At 40.0% G+C, this 27737-nt stretch overlaps 2 protein-coding genes across 3 annotated transcripts; both read left to right on the top strand.

Annotated features, from left to right (window-relative positions):
• Positions 1 to 408: 408 nt before the first annotated feature.
• On the top strand, positions 409 to 6996 carry HCCS (holocytochrome c synthase). Of its 2 annotated transcripts, none has more exons than XM_086841900.1 (7): positions 409 to 507; positions 924 to 1074; positions 1753 to 1901; positions 2485 to 2633; positions 3729 to 3848; positions 4370 to 4456; positions 4697 to 6996. In XM_086841900.1, exons 2-7 carry the CDS (start codon positions 960 to 962, stop codon positions 4893 to 4895), a joined length of 819 nt encoding a protein of 272 aa, XP_086698026.1. In that variant the 5' UTR covers positions 409 to 507; positions 924 to 959; the 3' UTR covers positions 4896 to 6996. The 2 variants fall into 2 exon arrangements, with proteins under 2 accessions (XP_086698026.1, XP_023787792.2); XM_023932024.2 differs by having other exon boundaries at positions 501 to 759.
• A 6488-nt stretch (positions 6997 to 13484) lies between these two features.
• Positions 13485 to 24537, top strand: RWDD3 (RWD domain containing 3). The gene is made up of 4 exons (XM_086841902.1): positions 13485 to 13664; positions 19023 to 19501; positions 20195 to 20310; positions 20409 to 24537. Exons 1-4 carry the CDS (start codon positions 13580 to 13582, stop codon positions 20521 to 20523), a joined length of 795 nt encoding a protein of 264 aa, XP_086698028.1. The 5' UTR covers positions 13485 to 13579; the 3' UTR covers positions 20524 to 24537.
• Positions 24538 to 27737: the final 3200 nt, after the last annotated feature.

The following is a 27737-nucleotide window of genomic DNA, read 5'->3' as shown; positions in this document are numbered from 1 at the left end:
GCGGGCTCCCCCGCGCCTCACCCGGGCTGCGAGGCCTGGGCAGCCGAGCGCGGGGTGAGGGTGAGCCCCGGGCCCGGCGGCGGGCGGGGAGCCGGGCGGGGTGAGGGTGAGCCCCGGGCCCGGCGGCGGGCGGGGAGCCGGGCGGGGTGAGGGTGAGCCCCGGGCCCGGCGGCGGGCGGGGAGCCGGGCGGGGTGAGGGTGAGCCCCGGGCCCGGCGGCGGGCGGGGAGCCGGGCGGGGTGAGGGTGAGCCCCGGGCCCGGCGGCGGGCGGGGAGCCGGGCGGGGTGAGGGTGAGCCCCGGGCCCGGCGGCGGGCGGGGAGCCGGGCGGGGTGAGGGTGAGCCCCGGGCCCGGCGGCGGGCGGGGAGCCGGGCGGGGCAGCCGGCCCCGGGCCCGCCCCCGTGCCCGCCCCTCGCCGGCGGGCGCAGCCGCGCAGCGGAACCCCGTTCTCGCGAGGCGCTGGGGGCCGCCGCGGAGGCGCGGGCCGGGCCGGGCCGGGCCGGGCGAGGTGAGGAGGAGGAGGGTGCGGAGAGTGCGCGGTGTGCAATGGCTCCGGGCACGGCAGCGGCGGCTCCGGGCTCCGCGGCGCTGGCAGGCGGGCGCTGAGGGCGCGCAGAGGGGCGGGCCTGCCCTGACCTTGCGGGTCGGTCACGGCCGGGCCGCGGCGCTCCGGCGGGAGCCGCTGCCCTTCACCGCGTGCGGGCACAGCCCCCGCCACTGACCCTGAGGCGCGGCCGGGGAGGAGCTCAGGATAGCTCTGGTAGGGGCTTGGGTTTTTGTTTGGGCTGGAAGCTTGTTACTTACATCGATTTTTCAATTAATTTTTTAATTGGGGATGCATCACTGCACCTGCACTTGGCGTTCACCTTAATAAATAACCGGTATAGTTTTGTGTTACGAATGTTTGCTTTGTTTTTTCTTTAGAAGTTTGATGTTAAAGGGCCCCGGTGTGCAGAGGCCATGGGTTTGTCTGCATCCTCCCCGGCTGCTGCAGAGCAGCCACCAACTGCATCCAGGCAGTATCAGACGGCGTCTCCACCTTCAGAATGTCCCATGCATCAGGAAAAAATGAGCGGTAATCACTCTTGAAACCTAAATGAGATAAATTCAACATGGAAACCAGTCATAAAAATTTTGGGGTGGGAAGGAGGAATTCTTCAAATAAAGTTGAGGTTTTTGCTTAACAAAAGTAATTCTCCAATAAATTTTCCTTAGGAGGAGTCAGTTCTCCAGAACACTGTGCAAGCTGCTTTGTTTATAGAGACAGGAGGTGCTTGCTGTAGAACCTGTGGGTCACTCCCAGTAGTGCGGTTTCACTGGGGCCCTACAAATCTGTTCTGTGATGTGGTACACAGAGAGTCAGAGAGCCCCTACAGAGATGGTGACTGGTTGCCTGCTTGTCTCATCTGGAAAAGGGCAGCAGAAGGGTGGAATGAGATGAATGCCTGGAGAAGAACATCAGCTCTTCTTTCGATCAGTCAGTGCACTGGGTTAGCTTTCCTGAGGAAATCTTAAGTGCAAACAGTTCAGTATTGGGACCAGCATAGGGGTAGGAAATGAGCATTCAGAGACTACACAGGAAACTCAGATCTTATCATTATTTTGTGTCCTAAAGTGCAGGAAAGAGAGCAGTTAAAACTGTTGAAAAACTCAGAAGAGTGAAATACCCATTTGCATTTACATGAATCTTTTCCATTTCATGTATTAGAGTTTTTATCTTGTAGTAAAATGTATACTACTGTTGTGTTTTAAGGTTGTCCAATGCACATGAAGACTGCTAATCATAGAACTGAGAACACAGATGAAGTTCCTGCACATCAAGAAAGAGCTTATGAGTTTGTAGCATGTCCTGTGAAGTCTGGTGCATCTCAAATGAAAGATGACATAGATCCCAGCAATATGGTAACTTTTGCTTACTTCATGTGTTTTCTTTAGTCTTGTTTCTTCTGAAGTACTATACCCAAAAATGTAAATAGTGGTACTATGTAAGCTAGAAACTGGGAAATAACTTTTTTTTTATTATTATTTTTGAGACTGCCTTTCATCTTTTTGTGCAAATTTTTATTTAAAAACAAGTTACATCTTATTTAATATTGTGTTAAAATTTAAATTTCTGGTGATTTTCCTGTTTTTAAGTATCTTTTGCTCTCTGTTAACTAGTTGCATAAATGGTTTTTTATGATACATTGGTGGATTTTAGTTTTTGCATAATAGCATAATTAGCATCTCCAAGATTTCCTCTGATTTACAAAAAGCGTTGCTCTTTTGAAAATTGAAGTTTAGGCAGAAAGCTTTCCTGTAGTCCTCTAATGACAAACTTGTGAAAAGAGTTCTGCTGCAGAAAAAGAAAATTTTTGGTGGACTTAAAGGCTGAACTTCTTGATCTTTGTAGGAGTTGATTGACTATGCTTTGATTTTTCTCAAACACCGTAACGTAAAAAAATGCAAATACTCTAGTTTGTTGTTGGTTCTCCTTGTTCTCTAGATGCCTCCTCCCAATCAGCAGCCATCCCCAGGTCAACCATTTCCATTATCAACTGTGAGAGAAGAATCTTCCATTCCTAGAGCACATTCTGACAAGAAATGGGTCTACCCTTCAGAGCAAATGTTCTGGAATGCTATGCTAAGAAAAGGGTAAATACACTGTGAATTATCAGATGTGTCTGTGAGCCTGGAATTCATGAACTAGTATCATTAAATTTTTTTTTTTTTAAGAGTTTGTAGATTTTAACCAGTAAATAATAAAGTAGCTCTTTTAAAAAAGTACTATTTTTGTAAACATCTTTATTTTAAAGGGTGAGTTGGTTTCAAAGGCCATGTGTCTTCTAGTGATCAGGAGGATGGTAAAAAATGTCAAGCAACTACTCCTGGCTCAGAAAATTTTCCTTAAAGGCCATGCAGGTGTAGACAAAGTTTGCTTGATTGCCAACTTTCAAAATCAGTTGGTTTCATGGTAATGCTGTAAAATGACAGTAGAAGTTCTGTGATGTTCTAAGAACATCTAACTTTGCAGAATTGCTAGAAATGGGGAAATTTTTAAGTAGATATTTTTGGTATTTACAAAAATTTAGTGTAGGCAAGACTAAAAATCCTCCTGTGCTGATGTTTCCTTGTTCTTTTGTAATGATTTGTTTGTCATTCTCTAACAGGTGAACTTTACAGGGGTTTACTTTTGGAGCAATAGTAATTCTTTTTCCTACATGTCGATATGGTTCATAACACAGTATGAGATAAGCAGCTTGTATGGAACATTCAAGTTTTGGTCCTTTAATGTGTTAATGTTACACCAGTTGAAAAGGAAGCACAAATGCAGTCAAAGTGCAGTGTCAAGAGAGATGAAAAGTATTTCTAAGTGTTTGTAAAATGTGTTGAATACAGGATTTCTGTGCATTAGGAATGCAAGTGGGATTTTTCCTAAGCATTTTTATGAATACTGTGGGTGTGGTGATGTTTGCATACGCTTGATAACTTTCTGATCCAGTTAAGCTGTTAATTTAGCTATGTAGACTTTGTGGATCTCTGTGATGATAAGTTGGACACCCACACTTCTGCACAGAAAATGAAGTGGTTCTCAAGATGCTTAAGCAGATGAAGCAGAAGCTTTCATACTTGTCTTGTGTCTTGCATACAACCTTAAATCTCAATTCAAAAGTTCATCAGATAAACCTAGGAAGATGGAATAGTTATGCTGTAATGTTTATAAACTGTTCTCAAGTTCTTGTTTTTTAGGTGGAGGTGGAAAGATGATGACATAACAAGTGAAGACATGACCAACATTATTAAGATTCATAATCAAAATAATGAGCAAGCTTGGAAGGAGATTTTGAAGTGGGAAGCTCTACATGCTATGTATGTACTTATGAAATGTTGCATATGGGAATATTTGTTATGACAAGATTGGAGTTGTAAACTTAGCATGACTGGTGTAAAGCAAATTCTTAATTTTTAGGTCAGCATAGACCCTGTTCCTACAAGACACAGACTAGTTAAACATTCAGTACTATAAAATTTTCACTGAAATTCCATGATCGTTTTTACACAGTGGTTTGGATTATGGTTTTCTGTTCTTCAATCTATTAAATGTGTGGATTAGATTTGCAGAGAACTGCTTTCTTGACAGAACAGTGGTGTGGAGCATATCAGAGATACTTTATCATATCAGCAGTAAGTGCTGGCAGAAACTGGGTCACTTTTCAAAGCTTTAAAGAAAGGAAAGAAGTTGGTTTATGTCACTTGTAATTAATTTTTACTGTTGCTTTCTTCTACTCAGTTTCTCTGTTACTAAGATAAATTACCATAGTGGTTTAATCACTGAAAATATGACTGTGTTAAAAGGTAAAAACTGTTTTCCTTTTTAATTGTGTGCACAGGGAATGCCCATGTGGGCCGTCACTGATGCGGTTTGGAGGCAAAGCAAAGGAGTACTCACCAAGAGCCAGAATACGTTCATGGATGGGGTAGGTGGGCAGGGAAGGTCTTGCAGTGAGATGGGAGGCTAGAGAAATGTGCCTGGAAACATGGTGTAGAATTAATGTAAAGATGTTTCAAAACAGGTACTGCAAGTTAGAATTGCCAGAAGATAGAAGTACTGTTAGGATCTTACAGACAAATGAATCTTGAATTGGACTTCCACTCCCTCTCCCAGGTTCATAATGTCCATTAAAATATCTCCATGGCCTGTTCCCTGGCCTTTCCAGGTATGAGCTACCCTTTGATCGGCATGACTGGATAGTAGACCGCTGTGGGAAGGAGGTGCGCTACGTTATCGATTACTATGACGGCGGAGCAGTGGACAAGAACTACCAGTTCACCATCCTGGACGTGCGCCCTGCGCTGGACTCGCTCTCAGCCGTCTGGGACAGAGTGAAGGTGGCCTGGTGGCGCTGGACTTCCTAACTGCTCCTGTGGTGTGTACTCGAAAAGTAACCACTTTCCTCCTAGACAATGGACATGTGAATATCAGGAACTTGAGATAGAAGTTTGCTGCAGCTGTCATTGCTTTCATCATCACCACTGTTCTTTGGGGGTGGGAAGGGAGGACAGGCAAATCTGTCATTGAGTACACCAGTGCTTTGTGGTGTTTCAAATGGAATAATAAAGTTACAGTGGCAAAAACATGTATCTTAATTTTCTTAAGAACTGGGAAGCCTTTCTTACTTCATCTCAGATTCTGCATAAGTTCGCCTTCTTTTCATTTCATGACTTCAGTGCTGGTCCAAATACATTAAAATTCTGATTCTGACTGGAGTTTTAAGTATTACTTGATTAGTGAAAACTGGAAATTTCATAAGTTATTTCACATATGAATAAGGGGTAAAAGATCTGGACTCTTTCAAGTTACACGTTTTATTTACACTGTAAAAACATATATTTGTTTTCACACGGACATTTCACCTATTCAAATACATCCTCAGAAAACTTCAGTTAATCAGTTAAAGGAGGTGTAGCTTGCTATGAGTATTTTGAAGGTATGTTGTGTAGAAAAGGAGAATATACTCATGCCTTAATCTGCAATTTTTCTTGAACAGAAGAACATCTTTTAGAAGCAGGTAGTGAGTATTACTTCTAAAACAGCATTTCTAAAGGGACATAAAATTGATATTTAATGGCTATTTATTTGAATATTTAAAAGGTGGTTTTCTGATGTAAGAAAATGGATTATTTTAGTATTTTCATGTCCATAATATGTATCATGTAATGAATTCAGGACAGAACTAAGCCTTATTTAAAGAACCTCCTGCAGTGCACCTGTGTTTGGCATCCTGGCTGCATCAATATTTATTACAGCATGTTTTTTTTATATAATAAGGAATTGCACAAGAAGGTGTGACTACACAGTCACACTTGTGAGTACAGTGAGTTGTATTACAGGTGTGTACATAACAGGGCTAAAAAATGTATCAAAAGTGCCAAGGGAGAAGGTTGATTGGAGTGTTTTCTAAGAGCGACACATGGTGGAAAGAATTGATTATTGTTTGTGCTTAGTAAGGGAAACTAATTTAAGTCTTCCACTGTAATAGCTTTAAGTTTGCACGACTCAGTAAGTTTCAGGTGCTGTGCAAAACACTTGGGAAAGGAGTTAGAGAACAGCACATTGTAGCTTCTCAAATGGGGAAGCTGCCTTCTTGAAACTCCCCAACCTTAACAGGAAACTAGCTGTACATTTCATTTTCTGAAAGTGGCCTATGTTCAACTGACATTGGAACCTTTTTCACTTTCCTTTCCTTTTTTTTTTTTTTTCCTCCTTGATGTGAAGCCCCTCTTAATGTTTCAGGAAAATCATTTCCCATTTAGGGAAAAAATAGGGGAGCTTTCCTTCTTTAGAATTCTAATGATCACGAATAGTTCCCACTTCAGAGACAACTTGTGCGTGGTAGGAATAAATATTATCCAGAATGCTATGAGGAAAACCATGCTCTTACCAATACCTGCTTTCTCATTCCATTTTCACCTTTTCTGTGATTCAGACATAGATATATGATAAATACATGATAAACAGGGAAGAAAAAGGTTTCATCTAAACAGGCAATGTGTGGAGGAGATAACTGAAAAGTGAATTTGTATAAAGCATATCTGACTCATGAAGAAACTTCTCTCTTCTAACAGTAAAGATTGAGGAGTACTATTTTAGAGTGGTAGGTTGTTTTTGTTTGGGATTTTTTTGTAGTTGTTGGTTTAGGCATTTGACAACTTGCTACAATGAGGATTCTGTATTTCTTGTAACAAAATATGGAAAGGCTACACCACTGTAGGGAGTAGAAGCTTCAAAAGCATCAGTTTGCTTTGTTGATTTCAGCAGTGTGATGTTGAGAGCATGGAAATTGTAATCGCTGCTAAATCTGAGGAAACTGTCATAAGCCACTTCATGTGTTTACTATCTCCTGTTACCTTCCATCTTCCATAGATTCAAAGTTGTTCTTTTCTGTGCTGCTGTTGATGATATGTACTACTTTGTCATCAAACTAAAAGGAGAATCAAATAAATATACTTTTCTTAACTTTGGTATTTGGTGATCATGCTTTTAGCTGTAAGAATTATTAAAATAGCTTTTGCATGTGTCATATGAGATTCTAGGCTATTACAACTGAAACCATGATGTAGAGTATATATTTCATATTGTTACTATGTATTATTATGAATTACTACAACTTAACTCTCATCACATCTTTGAATATATACACACTCATTTTTCAGGTGAATATGGAACCAAAATCCAAGGACTAAGTTCAAGTGTTTGCTAACTGAAACAGCAGTTCTCAGAATAAGAGCATATGACAATAAATAAATTCATCCTGAGTCTGGCTAGCTTGAGAGGAATACAAGAAAATGAAATAAAAAAAAAATCTTAGAAGAAAAAATGAAAATAATTAATTTCTACAGGCAGTAAAACTTAAGGAAGTAAATGGAGTTTTCTTCTTTAGGCTTGGGTTTCTTGATGCATGATGCATAGATGTTGGAATTAAAATTATTATAATTCAAATGTAATTTTGAAAAATGGTGATTTTAATGGGGTATTTTTTAGTCCTTAGGAAGGATGTTTTAACTGAAAAACTATTGTTCAGGCTATATTAAAAGGAATGATTGTATATGCATAAATAAATACTTTTATATCTTTTTCTTTGTAAGTATAAGAAGGCACGGAGTGTTCATGGAGCCCAAGAAAGTGAAGAAGTATCCTGAGGAAGCTCTTTCAGGGAATTCTGCAGTGACATCAGGTTCAAAATCCTGGTCAGGCTGAAGCAGAATTTTAGAACCAAACATCTCAAATTAAGGTTAACATTGTGCACATTCCAAAGGGAAAATGCAGGCACTCAATAAAGAAAAGTTGCTTCTATAATTAGTTCTGTATTTAGACACTTAAAGTTCACCTGCGTTCTGCTTTATTGTATCAAAGCCCTGTTTGATCTATTGTGTTTGACTCTTGTGGACGAAAACAGCTAGGGGTGCCCTCCTGGTCTGAAGATGTGTTCTTAAGGATGTTGCAGTGCCCAGAAACTGCATTCTGAGACTGGTGGAAAAGGGTTCTAGCATAGCATTCCCAGCTGTAATCAGGCCTTGGGTGATGCACATGCAGTCAGGAGTGGCTCTGACCTTTATTTCCTGGAGCAGGAAGCCGTTCAGGTGTGGGTTCTGGCTGTGGTGGCTCCCCTGCACTGGGGTGCCTGGCACTGCTGCCGCTCTGCAGGGGCACCTGACCGGCTGCTCTGCCTCCAACACCTTCCCTGCTCAGTCACAAGGGACCAACTCTCTGCTCTTCTGCACTTTGTGCTGTTAGTATCTGGCCAACACGAGTGCTCCTGTAATTGGGGGTAATTCAGAGGCTGATCTTTCTGGAATGCCTGGAGTTCCTGGCTCTTCAGTTATCCTGTAACAATTTGCGCTTGCAGGCAATTTGGAACGGGGAGCTGTAGCTCTTCTGTCACTTTTGGTTTTTTTTTCCCCTGTTCCCTAGAAACACCTTTGCTCTTTCCTTTCATACTATGTTCGTGGTCCTAGCTTCAATCCCTCTAATAATTTTTCAGCTAAGCCTTAAAATTTCTGCCCTGCTTTGCTGTAAAAGAGACTGTGTTGCTGTAAGAAGATAGTTGTGTCCATTCTTATTATTGCTACTTTCTACTGCCAAAGCAAAGTGTTCTGGATTACCACTTTTGAATGATGAGGTGAAAGAGGCATGCTAGTTTAGTGTGAAATTCTGTCTAGTGTTTACATAATTTATTTACCATCAAGACTTTAATGTGCTCTGTAAATTTGAAGTCTCAAAGGCACTGATGAATACAGTTCTGCTTTCAAAAGGTGTGAGAGTGGCAAAGGACCTCTCAGTGCTCTGAAAATGGTCATAAATAGTCTGTCATCCTCTGCACTCCCATTGTGTTTGTTCCACTCGTATCAAAGTGTGGGGAAAGAGTAGCTAATGTGCTAATTGCAGAAGGTAAAGGCAGATACATTGCTGTAGCTCTGCAGCTAAAAATGAACTGGCAGACTAAGAACCACTGCCTAGTATTTGGACTTTTACTAAAGTTTGTTTTTTATAGAGGGTAGAAATGCCTCTTTCAAAACCATCTTTTTAAAGATGTCTCTTCCCAACACTTACTAAATGATATGGCATGCTGATTCTCTGTATTCTTTGCTTGCACCTGGAGAATCCATGTAGTAAGGTTCCACAAGCCAATGTACTTGATGTAGAAGCTGAACGTTTTGAGGATAAAATACACTCCTCAATGCTAGATGTGCTTATCTCTTCCGTATCATACCCTTCCCTACCCACAATTATCTTTACATATGTTCTTTTTAAAAATGCATAGGATGGCTAGCTTTTTACAAATGTTTAGGCAACTTCCTGCATTTTTACTCTCACTGAAAGAAAATATATTCTATTTATTATTCTACCTTTGTACAAGGTAAATTGCATGTGAAGATTTTTATGCAGTGAATCGAGTAAGTATTGATTCTCTCATCACTGTTAGTATTAGGAATCTATGGTCATAGTAGACATGACAGGTCATAAAAAGCAACCTTTTTAGTTTGCATTAGATGGCTAATCACTTTTATGTGCTTCTCTTTGAAGAAAAAATGGCTTGTCAAACTCCTAAGAGAAGAATCTTGGATTCTTTTATGAATGTGACAATTACATCTATTCGGTGTTGCTACTTGTATGTCACATTACACAAGAACATCTGGGCAGAGTACTTGACTCCAGACCTTACCGTGGGGCCTTGAGCATGTGTGAAATGACGTGTTATGGCCAGGGAGCCGCAGATTCCATTGGCAGCTCCCCACAAGACAGGTCTGCATATTTGCAGTGAGGGTATATATTTTTGACTGGAGTCAGAATGAATCCCATTTTCAAAGGATTATGTAAGTTTATTGGAAGTATTAAGAAAATTATTAGGCTGCATTAAGAAAACTTAAAAGATTAGATTATTTCTTTTGCTGATGTTCAGTTTGGACCATGGCTTCTCTCATAAAATAGAAGCCATCACATTTGTTTTCTATGTATTATGGAAAAAAAAAAAGACTAATATTTTTTGTTTTCCAATGTTTTGCCAATTTTTTTTGGTAACTACAGAAAGTTTTAGCTATTTTGCTAAACATGCTGCTGTTCTTGCCTCCAGCTTCTGAAGACTATGACCCCATAAACCTCCTGTCTGCAGAAATAGCTAATGCTTTAATTGATCATTAGTTCACTTTCAAAATGAGTTTCCATCTGCCAAAAGATTAAGTGTCTCAGGGAATTGACTTCGAGCAGTTTGATGCATGGAGAATAAATGCAAGTGCCTTTAAAAAGCACTGCTAGATCACAAATCCTTGAAAAACTTGCTTCTAAAATACTTACAAGGAAAAGAAATAGAAAAGGTTTTTCCTCTGTTTTGTTTTTCCCTCGAATTAAAAATCTTTTTTTATATATCAATGAGAATTTTTTACCTCATTTTCAAGAACTGAAAAACAAAACCTCATAAAAATTCTGAATTTAATCTTACAGCAAACCATGCAACTTTTGGCAGCTTTAATTTGCAATGTAAATTGTTTGTTTACTGTAAAAAAAACACAGGAAAAATAAAGAAAAAGGAAAACTTTTCTACTAGCTGTACGCAAGAATACTGGGGGGGAAATACTTCCATGTTTTATCATGTATTTTCAATTACTGGGGTTGCTTCTCTTTCTGTTTTCTTCAAGCTTTTGCCTCTTAGTTTATTATTGGAGAGATTTTTACAGGTTTCCTGTTGGTTTCTCCCTGCTATTTTTGTATAAGCCACTTTGGGTAAGACTTCTACCATTGCAGTACCACTTACAATTGTTATTAGAGAAATGGTAACTTCTTTCTCAGGTCTCTGAAAAAGTGGTGCTATTTAATTCAGGTAAGGACAGTTGTGACTGGTAAGAATGCCATTCTGGCTGCATTAGAGCTGGCAGCACTCTTGTATCAGAAACTGTGGGCACTGCAGCTGTCCTGCAGCAGTGATAAAAAGCTGGTTTGTGTTGCGCTGGTCAGCTGTCACCTTCGCTGTGGTTATGAGTTCTTCATTAGTGTTGGTCTTGTGAACCTCAAATTGGCAACTGCAGTGACTTCTAGACTTCCTAGTGGTCCTTTAATGCCTTCTGGAGGATGTGCTTTTAGCACCGCCTGCAGTTACGACTGAGGAGGTGGCAAATGGAATTGATGGTAAAAAGATACAGATGGATGTTCCAAATTTACTTTTTTCCAAATGTCTGTCTACTCCTCCTCTGATTTGCCACTCAGGTTAGGGAAAAAACAGTCTAAATGCACCATTTTATATATATTCACTAGTGGTTGTTGAAACAACACCTAATTGAGGCTGTAATTATATAGTGTGTGGAAGGCAAAGGATACTGCTTTTGCAAATAACACTTGGAAGATTAATCTAACCTATGTATGAAAGGTTGCATTCTGTTTGCCTTGTCAGGCAAAGTGGAAGACACTTGTGGCACAGTCATTTTGTGACAGGATGTTTAATATAGGAGCTGGTTTAATATAGGCTGAGAAATCAAGACTTTTCTTTTTTAACTTTATTTGCCACATGTTGATGGGGAAGTTTCCATTTAAAAAATATGGCTAAAATTCTATCAAACACTTCAGTGCTTGAAGAAATAAAGAGGGGAAATAAGATCTTGACTTACAATTTCATAATAATGCAATGTGAAGGCCAGATTGTAACTGTAGATGTTCATTTCAAATTTAAATATTTAGCATTTTCAGTTGTCTGTGAATACACAAAAATTTATTACATTAAGATGGAATTTAGATCTTTGACATGAAGCTGATATTTTCATAGAGTGAAAAATATCAAGCTGACATTATACTGTCTCATTTGATGACTTCCAAATGTCAGAGTGCAGTAACTTATTCATAGAGACCTCCATGTCTTGTGATAGTGTCAATTCAAAAGACATTTACATCGACTTTTTTATTTAAACATGTAAAATGGAATATGCAAAGTGGCAGAGGAGAAGGGGGGAAGACCGGGGCAAGGAAGTTCTTAATAATAGAATGGAGGCACTTCAAAGGCTAATTTCCACCACAGCCTTCATTCTGACAGCAGCCTGGCTGTGCTGCTCCCTCCCAGCATCTTCCTCCTCCCCTGCTCAGCCACCTCATAGTTCTTGTTATTCCAACACAAGTTAGGGGGTTAGAAATAGCAGGATATACTCTCCTGAAAAGTAACCACCCCCAGCCCTTGCTTTTAAAAGGGATTTTGTAATAATAGAAGATACTGGATTATTTTACCTGGGAGTTAATTGATGCCTGAATGACTTATATCAAAGTTTCAAGGTGCTTATATAGCTTGAGTTAAAATATATCAGTATAACCTGATGTATTTATATAACCTGATATCACTATAACCTAAATCATAACTTTTTATGTATCTATATAACCTGATACCTATATAACCCAAATAATGTCTTTTTATGCCTATATAACCTGAATCATAACTTTTATACCTATATAACCTGATAGAAATAACTTTTTATACAATGTAATGGCTAGTGTATTGCTAACTAGTTGCTTAATGCTGGATAGACAAAAAAGAAGAAAAAACTTGCCAGGTGAATAAATTTAGAGGTAGATAAGTATAGTGCTAATGAAAAATTGGCAAGTGCAGAGCCAGTGAGCCACAAAACAAAGAATTTAGGCCAGTTAAGAGCAGACAGACCAAGGAACACTGTAACTGCGCATGCTCTGAAGACAAAGTTGGAAAGCTCAGATGTGAAGATCTTAGAAGCCTTCATCAAAGACCCCCACGACCCCCGAATTGGGGAGATGCAAATGCAGTGCAAAATAACTATCAAATAACCATGAGATCATACTATGTGAATTAGTTCAGGCGTGTGGTGTCATCACATAGTGATACTACGCAATATTTACTGTACTTACTATACTGTCACAGCACTTGACAAAGGTGGTTGAGTTAGGTGGAAATATCCCCCTCACCTCCAATCTGCAATAAACACATACCTGCTCTATAGACACCGGTCTATGGGAATTTATTTCCAGCCTATCTTTCGGGCATCATTGTGGTACTGTGGCCAGTGCACAGACTCGGTCTGAGGGCTGGTAATAGGGATTGCGAAGCCACAGCAGTTAATTATGAGAAACATTATTTTATACTCTAGTAACTCTTCGAGCAGGGGTGTGTGCGGCTGCGACCCGGGTCGTGTACAGCCCGCGGCCTAGCCGGCTCTTCCTCCCTGCGTGTCACATCATCGAACGGTGCTCCACACCCTGGGCCACAGCGCGGGCTCCTCGGGCCGGGGCCGAGCACGGGGACACGGCGGGGGCTCCTCGGGCCGGGGCCGAGCACGGGGACACGGCGGGGGCTCCTCGGGCCGGGGCCGAGCACGGGGACACGGCGGGGGCTCCTCGGGCCGCGGCCGAGCACGGGGACACGGCGGGGGCTCCTCGGGCCGCGGCCGAGCGCGGGGACACGGCGCGGCCTGCGGGCCGCACGGAGCGGCCATTTTGTTCTCTTCCCTGCGGCGCGGTCCGGGCCGGCGGCGCCCCCTGGCGGCCATGGTGCAGGTCCCGCGGCCGGCAGGGGGCGCGGCGGCGCGCGCCGGCGGCCATGTCGGAGCTGGCGCGGGAGGAGCTGTCGGCGCTCGCCGCCATCTACTGCGAGCCGGGCGCCTGCGAAGTGCTGGCGGCCTCAGGTGACGCGGCCGCGATCTCTGCCCCCTGCTCGGCCTGTCCCGCGGCCCGGCCCGGCCCAGCGCCGGGAGGAAGCGTTGCGGGGCCGCTCACGGCAGGGATCAGCCCCGGGGCAGAACGGGCTCAGTCGCTCGGCGCTGCCGCTCGTAGCCTGTCCCTGCCCCGCCGCGTGTGTTTGCTGCCGGCCTCGCGTGGGGCACGGAGCCCGGCGGGCCCCGCTCGGTTATAGCTAGGGTCCCGCAGTGCCCTGGGGGCGAGCGAGGGGCAGCGCTGGGAACAACGGCCTGGCTGCTCTCTGGGTAAACAAGCAGGTGAATCTTGTAGGCGTTAACAAGACCAGGTGTTTATCCGGTAATACTGAATAGGGGTACGGCTCTTGCAGTGCATGAGAAGAGGTCACATCTGTATTTTTCTGGGGTAAGCTGACACCCTGGGAACCGTGACATGCCAGATGTTCTCCGGCTTCACGAGATGTGTACGGCTGTAGGTTTTACAGGATACTGAGGCTGGTGTGTCGTGTTTGCCGTGGGTGGAATGATCAGGTTTGTAGTACTTATCCCATCATCTGCTGGATGCTGTAGGCAGGGAGTGCAGGGAGTGTAGATGTCTTCATGGCTTCTGCACCGGCCGTGGTGGCCACTGATCAGAACATAGTACTAAGAGATGGCTTTTATCAGTCTGTGCTGTACGGTACTGTGAAGAAGTGCCTTCAGCAAGGGAGAATAAGTCTCAGTAGTTCCAGTGTGCAGTAGAAGCTCTGTCAGGCTTAAATGTCAGGTAGGATATGCAAGTGCTGGTGTCTGTTCAGATCCAAACCACTAGTAAATCTTGCTTAGTGCCTACCACAGATATGACAACTAAGATATTTGTTGGAGAGAGATACACATGCACATTTACACACAGTGTGCCTGTATTGTGTTCCACAAGTGCGCAGTGTCTGTGAGCTATTGAAGAGTTCTGCCCAGCGCCCCAGCAGAGTGGTGGACAGGGAGCAGCTTCCTGCTGTTGGACTGCAGTGAAGTTCTGGGGAATGCTGCTAAAGATGGATGTGGTGGCCTGCTGTCAGATTGTGTCTGCACGTGTCTGTGTTCAGCCCTAAAGATCTGGGATTGATAAGGAAACTTTTTACTGTGAGGATGGCTGCATGGTGGAGGCTGCCAGGAGAGCTTGTGGAGTCTTCCTCAAGATACTCAGAATATTTGGATATTGTCCTGGGCAGTTGTCCTATTGTAAGTGACTGTGCTTGAGGGGAGAGGTTGGATGAAGGCATTAGTGTCTGCAGGGAGCACAATTAACCACAGTAATCTAAAACCAGAATTTTGTATCTAGATACGCATGAGACAGCTTCTGCTCCAGTGAAGGCATGTAATTCTGCCATTTTATTTTTTTAAATTGGTATTTAGGGTTGTATTTTTAAAGCATGATTGATGAAATGTTTCAACTGAGCTTTATTTTTAAGTGAAAAATTTCAAGAATGTTATTTTGGGCGTAGTTTGAAAAAGCAATATCCAGGCTTATCAGATGTTAATTTTAAAAAACGTGAATATATCTGAACATTGCATATATGCGTCTGTTCCTCCAAATCTGTTGAGAAATACAGGCACATTCTTCTCTGTGCTTCATATATGGAAAATGATCTTGTGTTTAGAAGTTATCAAAATCTATAAGGTGTAAAAACCTTCCTGGAGATAAAGTGAGGTGCCACAAGTGCACAGTGGGAGTAGGCTATTTTATTTATATTGATGTTTTGTGATCTTGGAGGGCCTTTAACTAGGCTGTGTTCATGATGTGGTATGATCCGGTATATTTAATTGGTTTCTATAGTTTTCTGCTGTAACTGAAAAGATTATTTTGCAACAGTGATTACTGGTATTTTTCTTACTCTTGGAATTTACTTTGTTGGAGCTGCAGAATCTCTAGTCAGTATACAATTAACTTTTGCTCCAGTTACAGCTTATATTTGCTTTATCTCTTCAAACCATGTAAATTGTCATTGACAAAGGGTGCACAGACATAACTTCCAGGAAAACTGTTGTGTTATGCAATCTCTTAAGACATTAAGAGTAATTTGTGTGTAGATCCATGGGATCAAAAAGGAGGCCATTGGGGATTCATGGTTTTGAGGAATGTAAGAACGCTTTTACAGGTCTCTTGGTATGGTAAAAGCTTTGGCTTTTTGGAATTTAACAATGAAGTATTCAGCATGTAAAATGTGTTTTTATCAAAACCGATGTGTGGATGAATTTAAATAAACTAATTACAGCGTATCTTTTTTACCTTACATATCTATTTGCAAAGATTAGTGTTACAGATAGAAATCCGTAATTTAATTGTTAATCTGCTTTCTTTTGGTCTGTTCACCAAGCTTGCTATAAAAATATATTTAGATATTCTAAGCTTGTACGTTAGTAGGTGCCATTTTCTGAATTTAAAAATAGACTGCATGTGTTGCATAAAATGCCTTTGGGCAGGAGAGGAGGGGGATATCTGTCTGGTTGACATGGAACATAAGAAAAAATCTGAAGTATGCTAGAGCTAAATATACTGATAAGCATGCAGCTATGGGGGAAAATGAGTTAAAATGTATTGAGTTTAGTCTGATTAGCACATTAAATGCCAGCAGAACAGTCATACCCAACCTTTTATTTCAGAAATAATCACCATGTTGCTGTGAAGACAACTCGGCCCTTGTAGCATGTGCAAACAAAGGAAATATTTCTTTGGAGCCAGGTTGCGCAGGGCGCCGGTGGTTTGCTCTTTGTTCTGCCAGTGTCTGCAGCACTGGTGCAGAAAATGGATGCTGCAAGGTTTAAATAAACTTCAGATGCTGTAGCCCTGCAAACGTTATGAACTGATTCTTTTTAATAGTAAGTCTGAAGCAGATGTAAATGAGCACGGCTGGGGTTTTCCCGATGGCTCAGGGTGATACACCTTGGGATACAAGGCTGTTCTGTTTCCTTCAGATTAGTTCATCACAGGGAAAGGTGTGAGATTTTTTCAGGTTTAAGAATAAGATTACTGCAACAGGAGGCCCTTGTTGCATGGGCACAGGTTGGCCTGTCTCTATGCCTCTGTTACTTCTGAGTTGGTGAGATCTGTTGTGACAAGCTAGTGAAAAAATCCTAGGAGGATTATCAGAAAGGTAACATGTTTTTCTGTCCCTGTAATTAAGCTGGTGATAGAGAAGTATTTTTCAGTTTATATAGGTTGTGCATTTTAAAGTCTCTTGGGCAACATAGTTTAAAACAAAGTGATTCATGGGCAGGAGTACAATAATGCTCACCCCATTCAGCCAGATGCCAGCTGGCTGTGTACCTGGTGGGGCTGCCCTGAGAGGGACATGGGGCAGCAGCTGTGTCTGGTGCAATGGCTGTGTGTGCAGACACCTCCGTGGTGGCCAGGAGGGTGCTGGGGGCCCCAGGACACGCAGGACAGGTTTTCTGCCTGTGTCTCTTATTGTGTGCTCAGCCCGGTGTAATGGCAGAGGAGCTGCTGCTGCTGGGACCCAGGAAAAAACATTTGGCAGGGTAGCAGAAGACAGGGATTAGGAATGGGAAAGCTTGATGTCCTCTGTAGCTACTTTGTGCAAGGGTCTCTTCCAAGGCTGATGTTTTTCTGAGGAATACATTTGTCTTGAAAGTAGTCTGGAACCTTTGATAAGGTCTTGGAAGATTGAAGACAAACTCCTCAGCAGGATACGACTCTTTTGACATGTGGTGCCTATACATACAGACATGGTTGGGTGTGATTTTGTTGAATTCACTGGAATTTCATCTGCTGCTTTCACCACTGCATTTGACTCTTAGGTAGTGGTGGTCTGTAGATATTTGGAGACTTCTTTATACTACTGCTAGAATTTGATTATTGGGTTTAGAGGATTTTCTGATTTTATTTAGTGACTTCTCTGACCTTGAGAGTTCTTTGTATGACCCAGGATGGAGGTTTGGAAACAAGCCCTCGGATAAGCTCTCTAAAGTACTTCTGTCTGTCCAAGAAATTTTCAGGTTATTTCACTGTTTTAGTAGGTTTCAAATATAAAATCATACATATTTTATGAGAGGCACTGTGAGAGGTTGGTTAGTGGCATCAGCAATACTAATCAAACATAATTCATCTGACTGTCATGTGAAAGAAGGTAAGGTAAGGTGGGGGGGAAGAGTGCAAGTCTCTTCAAAAGACCTGCTCTGAAACTCAGCTCTCCTCTCATCTGCCTTTCAAATCTGGCTTCTCCTGCCCTCATAGAATGACTCAACCTGACATTTTAGCAATTTTTGAAAGAAAAGGGGTGAAGTTCTTAGAATGCATCAAAGAGGTGAAGCAGAGAATATCTGAAGAAGATCATATTTTGTCTGATTGATACCCTCTTACTTCATGGCAGAGGAGTGAAAGTAGGTTAGGACTTTGTCTGTACTTTTCACTTTGTCAAGTTTTGTATTGTTTTTCTGTGAACCTTCTAGTTAAGAAAGTTTTATTTCATGAAATACTGTACATAACTATGTAACTGTACATATTAAGCATCTTTGGTTATATGATTTGTCAGGATAATGTGGTCTTTAGCCTTTCCTGCTGCATACTGAGTGTATCCTTTCCACTCTGAAAATAATTTTGGTCTTAAGTAGACCTATAACAGATTTTGAGCAGATATGAAGATATATAAACATACATTAATATGAGTAGATGCATATTAATATATGTAGTATCTAGGGTCAGGTGTCCAACAGAGATGTGTTCCTTATGTCAGTCTAATTGTTGTAGAGGAGCTGGCAGAAAAGATGTAAGTGTATTTTCTTTGCAAGTTGTAAGGGACTAAGAATCTAACTTCTTTCTTTCCAAGTTTGTGCTTAGTGTGAAACTGCTTTTGAATGATTGTCTTAAAAAATACCTGTTGCAAGTCTGTTTCTCTTACATTAGTATTGATGTTAGAAGTCTTAGAGATTTCTTTAGGAGAAAACTTGGGGCAGTGCTGAGTCTATCCAGAAAAGTCTCTATTTTCAGTTGTCCTTGCTTTTCCTTGCTATTGAGCTTTGGAAGCTGAGTTATGTGTTTAAGAGAGACAATTCTTTATTATTGGCTTGTCTACACTTTGGAAGAGCCAAAAGATGTGAATGCTTTTTAGAATGTGTTAATTTTCCTTCTACTATGGTACAGAAATGTTTCATTTCAGGATTCCTGGCAGGTATAGCTTGAGCCATTGGTTGCAAGCCCCCAGCCTGCAGGAAAAAAAAAAAAAATCCTTTCTTATTTTATAGGAAATGTCAGTTATTTGAGTTGAATTGTTAAAGTAAGGTGATTTAATGATATATATGTATTTCAGCTTCAAGCAAACTATTAATGTTTATTTTTTTGTTAATATTTTCCAGAGACGCATGGAATCTCATTTAGAATTCAAATCAGTGTAAAAGAACTGCTGGACACAGATGTACTTTTAAAGCTGTTATTTCGTTTACCAGTCAATTACCCATCAGCTCTGCCGGATATTTCTGTTAACTCAGACCAGCTTACAAGGGCCCAGTGTATGGATGTGAAAGAGAAATTACTTGAACAAGCAAAGAAGCATCTTTCTGAGCCCATGGTACACGATCTGATTCTTTGGGTACAGCAGCATCTTAAAGATGTCATTAAGCAACCAGCAGCAGTTTGCAATGAAAAAACTACTTTGTCAAAAGGAAAAGAAGATGGTATCTGGATGCTCCTTTTGCATTTAGATCACATGAGAGCAAAGGCAAAATATGTGAAAACTGTGGAAAAATGGGCTTCAGATCTAAGGCTGACTGGAAGACTGATGTTCATGGGCAAGATAATATTGATTCTTCTTCAGGGTGATAGGAGCAGCATTAAGGTGCAGGAACAATGAATGTTGACTAGGTCTATCGATTTACCGCTGAAACCTCCATGTCTGAATATTTTGTGTGTGTTTTTCTAAGATTAACAATTTTGGAAGCAAATTGATCATTATGAGAGTAGGAAGACCCAGCAACTTTATTCTGTATTTAAAAAAAAAGAAAGCATTCTATTCCATCTACAATGATACCTGTAGACCTGTGCCCTGTATTGCTTTGCTCCCCACTGGATTTATAACCCCATATCCCTTTGTTTCCTGACCTTAATATGCCTAGATTCAGTTTCCTGTATTTCCCAAATACCCCAGAAAGTCGAAAAAAATTTGGTGAGGAATTAATAACAGATATATTTCTAACTCATTGCTTTCTCTTTCCTGGACTTAAAACCACATGGTGCTCCTAGTGCATGCCTGGGCTCAAAGCCCAGTTCTTGTCCATATGTAAAAACTTCCACTGTTTGGGGAAAATGTTTTGGCTTTTCTATCTCAAGTTCTCTTAATCAGTTAGGCCTATTTAATTTAAAACCGATGAATAGAAGCAGTTGTGCACTTTTTGGGATGGGTACTTTCAAAATTTGATTGCTATGTTCTAAGAAAAAGACTACATTTTGAGTGAGCTTTTTCATTTTACTAAACTTCGAAAATCATAGGTGGCATTTAATATTTTGGGATTTTTTTTTTTTTGTCATTTAGGAGTACTTGATTCTTCAGAAAACTTCTAAGGTAGATGTGGACTCAAGTGGAAAGAAATGCAAAGAGAAAATGATGAGAGTACTGTGTGAGACAGAAGTACAGTCACAGCATAAAAGGTATAATTTAGTACTGTTGTGGATAGAAAAGTAACAGAATCGATAATTACATTCTGACAAATGCAGGCATATTCATGAGTTTCCCTTTTACAATATAGGTTTCAGATGTTTGAAGTCAAAGAATATTCGGCACTGGAGGAGCTACAAAAGGAATTTGAAACTGCAGGACTTACAACTCTTTTCTCTGAGTTTGTGCCTTCTCTCTTAAAATAAAATTAAAATATACCACTGGACCTTTGACCAAAGCAGTAGTTGACTGTATGTGCTGATGGAAGATAAAAGGACTAATGTGGCAAAACAATGTTGAAGCTTTTCTGAAAAAATTACCAGTAGTAGTCATCCTCTTGCAAGAAGAAGGCAATTAATACATTAAGAATTGATATTTTTTGACATTTATGTATTAATAACTTTTTCAAAGCAGTGTGATGTTGATTGTGATAATTGCATGGCAAGCATGAGATTGGGAAGAAATAATAAAACAGTCAGACTGTTTTATAGTTCCTGTATTTCAGTGTTCTGTTTCTTCTCTCTCATGGTTGAATTTGTCGATAATGGCCTGTTAGAAAGCATAATTAATTTTGCTTTGGAAGACTGTATGAAGATATTTCCATAAGAAAACATAGCAAGCACACATTTGAATATGTGAGGACAGAATATACTTAATATCCCTCAGGAGTTCATTTGCTAATTTTTCATTCTCCCTTTAATTGACTATAAATGCTCGATGGTTGATTTGAAGAAAAAAGCTCATGTCACTTGGGGCCTGAAAAAAAACTGAGAAGTGTTTCTTTGAATATTAGTTTTCATTCTAAAATTTATAAAAAAACCCACTTGGAGGATTTAAATTGATAAAAAGCTGAGGTAAAGCCAATTGTAATAGTTTCTTTGATAGTTTACAGATGTCTTTTTTGCACTTTACCTGATTTTACTGTCTGTGCAGCTTTAGATGTCTTGATTCAATTAAACTGTTAGAGCAGTATATATACAGACTTCAGTCTTCCATCTTTCAAGGTTCCTGATAAGTTGTTTTTGTTTGTTCGTTTATTTGGGATTTTTTGGATCAATCACTGGCCTTGGCCATCCTGTAATTTTTTTTGTCAGTAGTCTGTGTTTTACATCTGTATAGTGTTAAAATTATACGCATAATTTTATGAATTGTGTAAGTTCTGTTTACCTAGGGAGGATTAGATACTTATTTATTACAATTACTGTGTGTTCTTTTGTTTTGGTTTTATCTGAAACCATTCTCTAACAAGACTAGATAAATTATCCAGTAATAAAAACTTTGCAGTCGTGAGTTTCTTAGTAACTAGCTCTGCCATTTGCCATTTCAATTGGCTTTAGCAAGTAGCTAAACATGTGCTTTACTGCTCTCTAAAGTTCAGTCTCTTCTCTTCAGAAGCCAAATGTCTCATGTAATCTGTAATTAAACAGATTTGATCAATTCAGTATAAACTAATCTATTTCCATTGTACTGGGGAAAGACCAGTACAATTTGCCTGTCTGACCAGTACAAAGTATGGTTTGGCAAAGCATTATGTTAGATCTAATTTCCTATTTCATGCTCAGACCATGAGATCATACCTCTATCTATTCTAGAAAAGCAGCTGAAGCAGACTAGGAAGATTTTTATGTTTTACTGTTTGATATACCAGATGCGTAAAGGGTTGTAGATTGTTTGAAAGCTTGTGAAGTTTTTCAGGAATTTGATGATTTTCCCAATATAGAGTGTCTCAAATATATATGTTGCATGTTATTTTATACACTGGTGCTGATTTACTAATTTACTGAGATTTACTAATTTACTAATTACTGATTACTTAATTTACTGAGATAATAGCAAAGTTTTTCTTAATGAGTCTTTCATGTTTACTGCATATAGTACTTCAGGCTCAGCAGAAAAGAGACTGGGTTGAACAGGTTTTATGAATCTGTTTTATATTATTTTGAAATGGCTTTCTGAGAGGCAGGAAATCTAATTTTCTATCATTTTAAGTGCATGTGAAGATGAATTCTTACTTTTACAAAGAAGAATAAAACAGAAGTATCTTTAAAATATTAAAATAACATGTATTTTAAATTACAGTTTCCAGAATTGAGCAGTTCTCAGGTAAAATAATTGTTGAAAAATAGTATGTCAATGAAGTATAAACTTTTGAAAAACTGCAGAAGGTCTCTCCTTATCCTGTGTGACAGATGTGACAAGTATCAAACTAAAGAAAAGGTCTATGCACATATAGCATAAGAAAACATAGTCTCTCTGCAAAACTAAATGTTGTAAGATTTGGCCGGATATACGTGACTTCAAAAATAATTGCGGTGTTAAGTTGTTGTGATCATCTTTCTTGCAAGATTAGATGCAGACTTACTGAAGTTTTCCTCCCTACTAGAAAAGCCATATATGGTGTCAGTGGCTGCCAGTTGCACTTGAATATAAACCCATATATTTTTTTCATTTTTTTTGCCTGATGCCTTCTTGGTCAGCTATTTGGCTGGACCTGGCATTCTGCAACAGCCAATTAAAAAGAAAATGACAGTTGGGTAAGTTGCAGCTCTCTCCTGATCTGTGTTCGTCTTCCTGCCAAAGGAAGTTGTAAGAAGCTGTGTTTCAGGAGATAGAAACGCAGTTCATACAATGGATTTTTACCATAGTTGAATTTGTTATTCACTAGCTCACACTGGAAAAATCCACAAATTCACTGTAGGAAAGGACTACAGTTTATAGCTTGCCTTGATGTGCTTCAGGAGAATTACAAATCTGATCAGCTTGATACAGTTCAGACAGCAGAGAACATGAAAACTGATGTCAGTCTTATTCTGTTGAAGCAAATGCTTTTTCCTACCTATCAATCAGTAACTTATTTTGAAGGGTAGGAGGATATCTTCTGCTCAGACTAGTAAACAATATTTTTAAAGGCTGTTCTTTTGAAAGGATGTTGCAGCTGTCTGTTAACTGATGGTTTGTTTGCATTCATTGTAAAAAGAGATGAGCTAGCCTGTGAGCCTCTGGGGCACAAAAGTAATCAGAATGGGTCCTGTGGTGCATGTTCTGCCTTCCAAGGGAGCTGAAGCAGACACAGAAGAAAAAAATGCACAGATACAGAAGAACAAGAAGCAGGGGAAAAAATGCATCAGCGTGTAAAAAGTCAGTGAAGTGTAAGTAACTATTGGAATCTGACAATTCAGTTGCAAAGAAGAAGAAATCCACAAATTAGGGGTGATTTAACAAATTAGAAGCTAGTTTTCATGTGGATATGGTGTCTTCTAACATCATGGTCAGTAAAGCCTTGTTTCCTGTGGCCTTGCTAGTTTTTCAGCTTTAGAACACACAAAGCCTTCCCTATAGGAGATGCTTTCCTGATGGTGTTCTCCCAGATGGGTTCCCCTATACCTGGTATTGTGCATAAATTGATTATTACTTGTGTGGATCTTTAAAGTGTGAATAGCATTTTTTCACCTGTTACCTTTTTCATCAAAGTTGTAGGTACTTGGTTTCTTTCAGGTTCTTAACCTCTCATTTTAATTGAAATTACTTAAATTCAGAAGTTGTAGGAAAACTTTGTGGTAAATATGCATGCTTCTGTATAGACAGCACAAACATATAACCATAGTTTCCTTTAAAAATCAGGCTAAAATGAAAGCCTGTGTTTCCTTTAAAAATCAGGCTAAATTGAAAGTTCAGCAATAGAGCTGACAACTTGAATAATCAAGTTTTTTTTTGACAAAACTGAGGTTTAATTGGTCTTTTTGAATACCTTGGCTTATTAATTATGAAGGAAACAAAAAAAGGTTGATGAAACGAGAATGATCCTGAGGAGGGAAATAAATGGGGACATCATCAGTATTGGGAATTTGCCTGGTTTTCATACTTACTCTGTCTCATTAATTCCTCCCCCCCCTCCTGAATTTGTTATGTTACAGCGAGGACAGGACACTGTAAGAGCTCATATAAAAATCCTTGATACAATGAATTAAAAACAACTAAAAATAGATTTGATTATTTAGTGAATAAGGGTGATTTTTGTGGTTACATCTCATTTTCCTGTAATAAGAGCATTTGTCTCTTACTTCTGGTGTGAATGACCCACAAAACCCACTGAGATTAATATAAATTATATGCAGAGATACTGTAATGAGCCTTAAGAAACTTCATAATGGAAAAAATATTTTGTTTATGTTGTTTCTTTTAAAAATAGTTTAATAAACTCTACATATGGATGATTTAAAGCCTACTGTCCCTTGATTTGTTCAGCTTTATCTGTGAAAATACAAACATAATCATGCTATAGTACATTTGAAATAAGATGATGAAATGTTGCACTCACTGTATTTCTGCCAGAGTTTGAGACTGAAATTGCTTATATTATGAAATAGTGCAATTGCTGGAATCAACTTTAATATATCTTACAGTAGTACTAAGCATTATCTTCCTGTCTTATTGTGTATAACACAGGCAACACTGGCAGCACTCTTTTATGGTTTAATATTTTGTATGTATACTTAATTTTTTGTTATCTTATGCTAGAGTTATGATTGCTTATATTCTTAAATATAGACCTAAATGGAACTTGGAATAGAAATACGCTGATATCATTTTGCAACTATTGTTCTGTGCTGTGTTCATGTATTGGCTTTTATATTAGTTTGTGTTGTCTAACTTCAAAGTATTAACCTGCAGTGAAGAGAAGTCTTCAGGGTGACGGAAAAATTTGCCTAAAATACACTAATTTAAGGAATTTGTTGGACTCTAAAGATGAATCCCTTAATGTTTTGAGTTAATTATGCACTCAGATGCTTTAATTTTATGCAAATAAGGTAGCAACTGCTGCACTTCTGAATTTTCTCTGTGTTTCTTAATGTGATACCTGTAATCTGTTTGTATCCTATATTAGAACATAGCTGATCATGGAATTTGGGTCAATATTTTATTAGTATTTCTCATTCTAAATATTTATGATTCTTTCTATGTATACATTATTACCTATTATAATTGATTGCAAAGTGTTATTTTACAGTGAGGCTTGTTACAAAAGGTCTCTGCATGAGAACAGTAACTCTACTTTGTGCTGCTTTTCCTATTGTCAACTTCTACATTCCTGCAGCTATGGGAGGCTGTCCAATGATCAGAGTTTTCTGGAGCTGAGCTTAACAGGCCAACCCAGTGTTACACTAGATCTCAGTGCCAGCTGGGTGGAGGCAGGGTGCTCTCCAGGCCTTTGTGGGACCACTTTTGGCAACATCTAATTGCCACTGAAGGGGTTAGCTGGATATTTCTTGAACTTCACATAGAGAATCAATGGAGTGAATTCCACCAATGCAGAAGGTGAATGGCTGGATGCTGCTTGATCTGAGCTTTACATCAAGAAAGCCCTCTGGTACTCCTTTCATGTTAGTGCCATGGAGGGTAATAAGCTGAAGTTTGCACATGTGCTAATCCCAGGGAACACTGCACAGCAAAATCAGTGCCACGATTTTAAGACTGAAGGTGGTAAACTCAATGTACTTTAACCATTTTTTAGTTGTACTTAGAAAAAAGACCAGTGGAAAATGATTTTGTTGGTCACTGATCAGTCACTCATCTGTGCTGGTATACAGAGGCAGGGTAGATTTTTATGGGAGATGGTGCTATGACTACCTTTCAGTCAAGATAAAATAAAAAGCAGTTCTTTTTTGAAGTAAAATAACTGAGTTTCTTGTGAGAACACTGTCCACGTGAGATGCTGAAAGAAGCTGAGCTGTATGGATTGAGCTGTGCCAGAGGCTGATTTTTATTTGGTGGAAGTGGAGGTGTTAGAAAGGAACAGACGGCAATAAAAACACTGGTGATGTGGCTCTCAGAGAAGCCAAAAAGAAGGGGGTTTTGTGTTGATTTCTTTCTGGAAAGAAGTTTGGGAATATGGGCAAAGAAGTTGCTACTGTATTCAAGCTTCAAGTAGAAATTCTGAAATAAATATGCAGCTTCATTGTAATTTTCTCTTTTCAGCAGAAACGGCGTGTAGAACTGAGAACAAGTAGGGGAAGTTTTCACAAGTATAGAATTGACAAACCTCACTCAAGAGCTGTAGGCTGTCCATGAAGAAATTAGTGCAGTTCTTAGAAATTGTCCTCAAATGACTCAGAAATGACAGAGACTTTGTAGAGGCAACAAACTCCAAAAGTCTCATGGTTTGAAAACCAGGCTGTTGTGGCTCCGAGCAGTTGGGAAGATTCATGGAAGAGGTGACTAGCAGCTCCCAGGAGCAGATTTTCTACAAAATTTGGGCATTCTGGAAAGAAAGGGCCAAGGGGGTTGACAAATCACTTTTGGGGAAAAGAGATTCTGCTTATTTGTGGAATCAGAGAATAAAGGTAAGTGTTTAATTTTTACAAGACTTTTTCTGTATTGATACTATAGACAACTGGTATGGAGATTTTAGATGGTTCTTGCTCAAATAGTGTCTAGTGTCTTGGGAACATGATGTATTTCAGTTCCACGTGAATTAAGAAGATTTTTGGGTGATGTTGGTGGTCAGTGGCTTGAAAAGATTTAAGTATTGCAAACCTATTCTGGATCAAGGATTTGCTATGGAATTGAGAAACAACTTTTAAGTATGAATTAGACAAGGCACATCTAGTAAGGGCAAACATGGGAGGGAAGGAAAATGCTCCACTGGAATGGCTACAAGAGATCCAGAAGTCGTGTTTCTGAGGTCCTGATGTAGCAAAGGAGAACTTCAGGGTTACCCTTACATTGACAAGGAGCCAAATGCTGTAAACTCAGCTGGGTTGTGAGGGTGCCAATCAGAGTTTCTGGCCTGTACAGTACTTGGCTCAGTATGTGTGTCTTCTCTGCCAGCATTGCACCAGATTCCTTTATTCCCCCCCCTTTAATTTTTTAATTAGTTTGAAAGCAGCTACAGGAAGGAAGATGGCAATTGCTTGCTATGAATTCTGTTCTTACGATACTAAAAGATGTTACGGGTTTCCTTCACACTAATTTTGAAGAAGCAGGGGAATGCTTTTTAAAACAAATAATGGAACAGAGAGAAAATCTCAGGAGAAGCTGTTCATTTACATATTGGAGCTGAGAAAAAAAAAGATCTGTCACAAGAAGAAGAGTCATAAAGCAGAGTGGGAATAAAGATGTCCCCCCACTGGTCCAGAGTTACCATCTCTCTGAGTTCTGGCAGAAGCTGATGTTAGTGCTTAGCAGAGAAGAACGGGTATTTCTACTCAGTAATGCCTGATTGCTGGCACTAAAGGTTTTTTTTTTTTTGCTGGAAGATTGGGGACAGCTAAAGGCAAAGCTTGGAAGCACAGGCAGCATGCTGACATTTCTTAGGGTTTCAGCTTTCCAACAGTCATGAAAGCTGGGCTACTCGCTGTGTAGCACTGTCAGTAGTCCACAGGAGCTCTGGGACTGGCTCTTATTTAACTGATCAAATCAA

Source organism: Cyanistes caeruleus, chromosome 9 (genome assembly GCF_971803275.1).
Source record: "Cyanistes caeruleus chromosome 9, bCyaCae1.hap1.1, whole genome shotgun sequence".
In the NCBI taxonomy this organism is placed as follows: domain Eukaryota; kingdom Metazoa; phylum Chordata; class Aves; order Passeriformes; family Paridae; genus Cyanistes; species Cyanistes caeruleus.
Note: the sequence above shows the minus strand (reverse complement) of the source record. Positions and strands in the feature narration are given on the sequence as shown.

Excerpts from the sequence above, each read along its gene's own strand:
- RWDD3 (XM_086841902.1), top strand. The coding sequence starts at position 13,580 with ATGTCGGAGCTGGCGCGGGAGGAGCTGTCGGCGCTCGCCGCCATCTAC. Across the intron at positions 19,502-20,194 it reads GTGATAGGAGCAGCATTAAG|GAGTACTTGATTCTTCAGAA; the intron begins GTGCAGGAACAA and ends TTTGTCATTTAG. Across the intron at positions 20,311-20,408 it reads GTACAGTCACAGCATAAAAG|GTTTCAGATGTTTGAAGTCA; the intron begins GTATAATTTAGT and ends TTTACAATATAG.
- HCCS (XM_086841900.1), top strand. The coding sequence starts at position 960 with ATGGGTTTGTCTGCATCCTCCCCGGCTGCTGCAGAGCAGCCACCAACT. Across the intron at positions 1,075-1,752 it reads GCATCAGGAAAAAATGAGCG|GTTGTCCAATGCACATGAAG; the intron begins GTAATCACTCTT and ends TTGTGTTTTAAG. Across the intron at positions 1,902-2,484 it reads ACATAGATCCCAGCAATATG|ATGCCTCCTCCCAATCAGCA; the intron begins GTAACTTTTGCT and ends CTTGTTCTCTAG.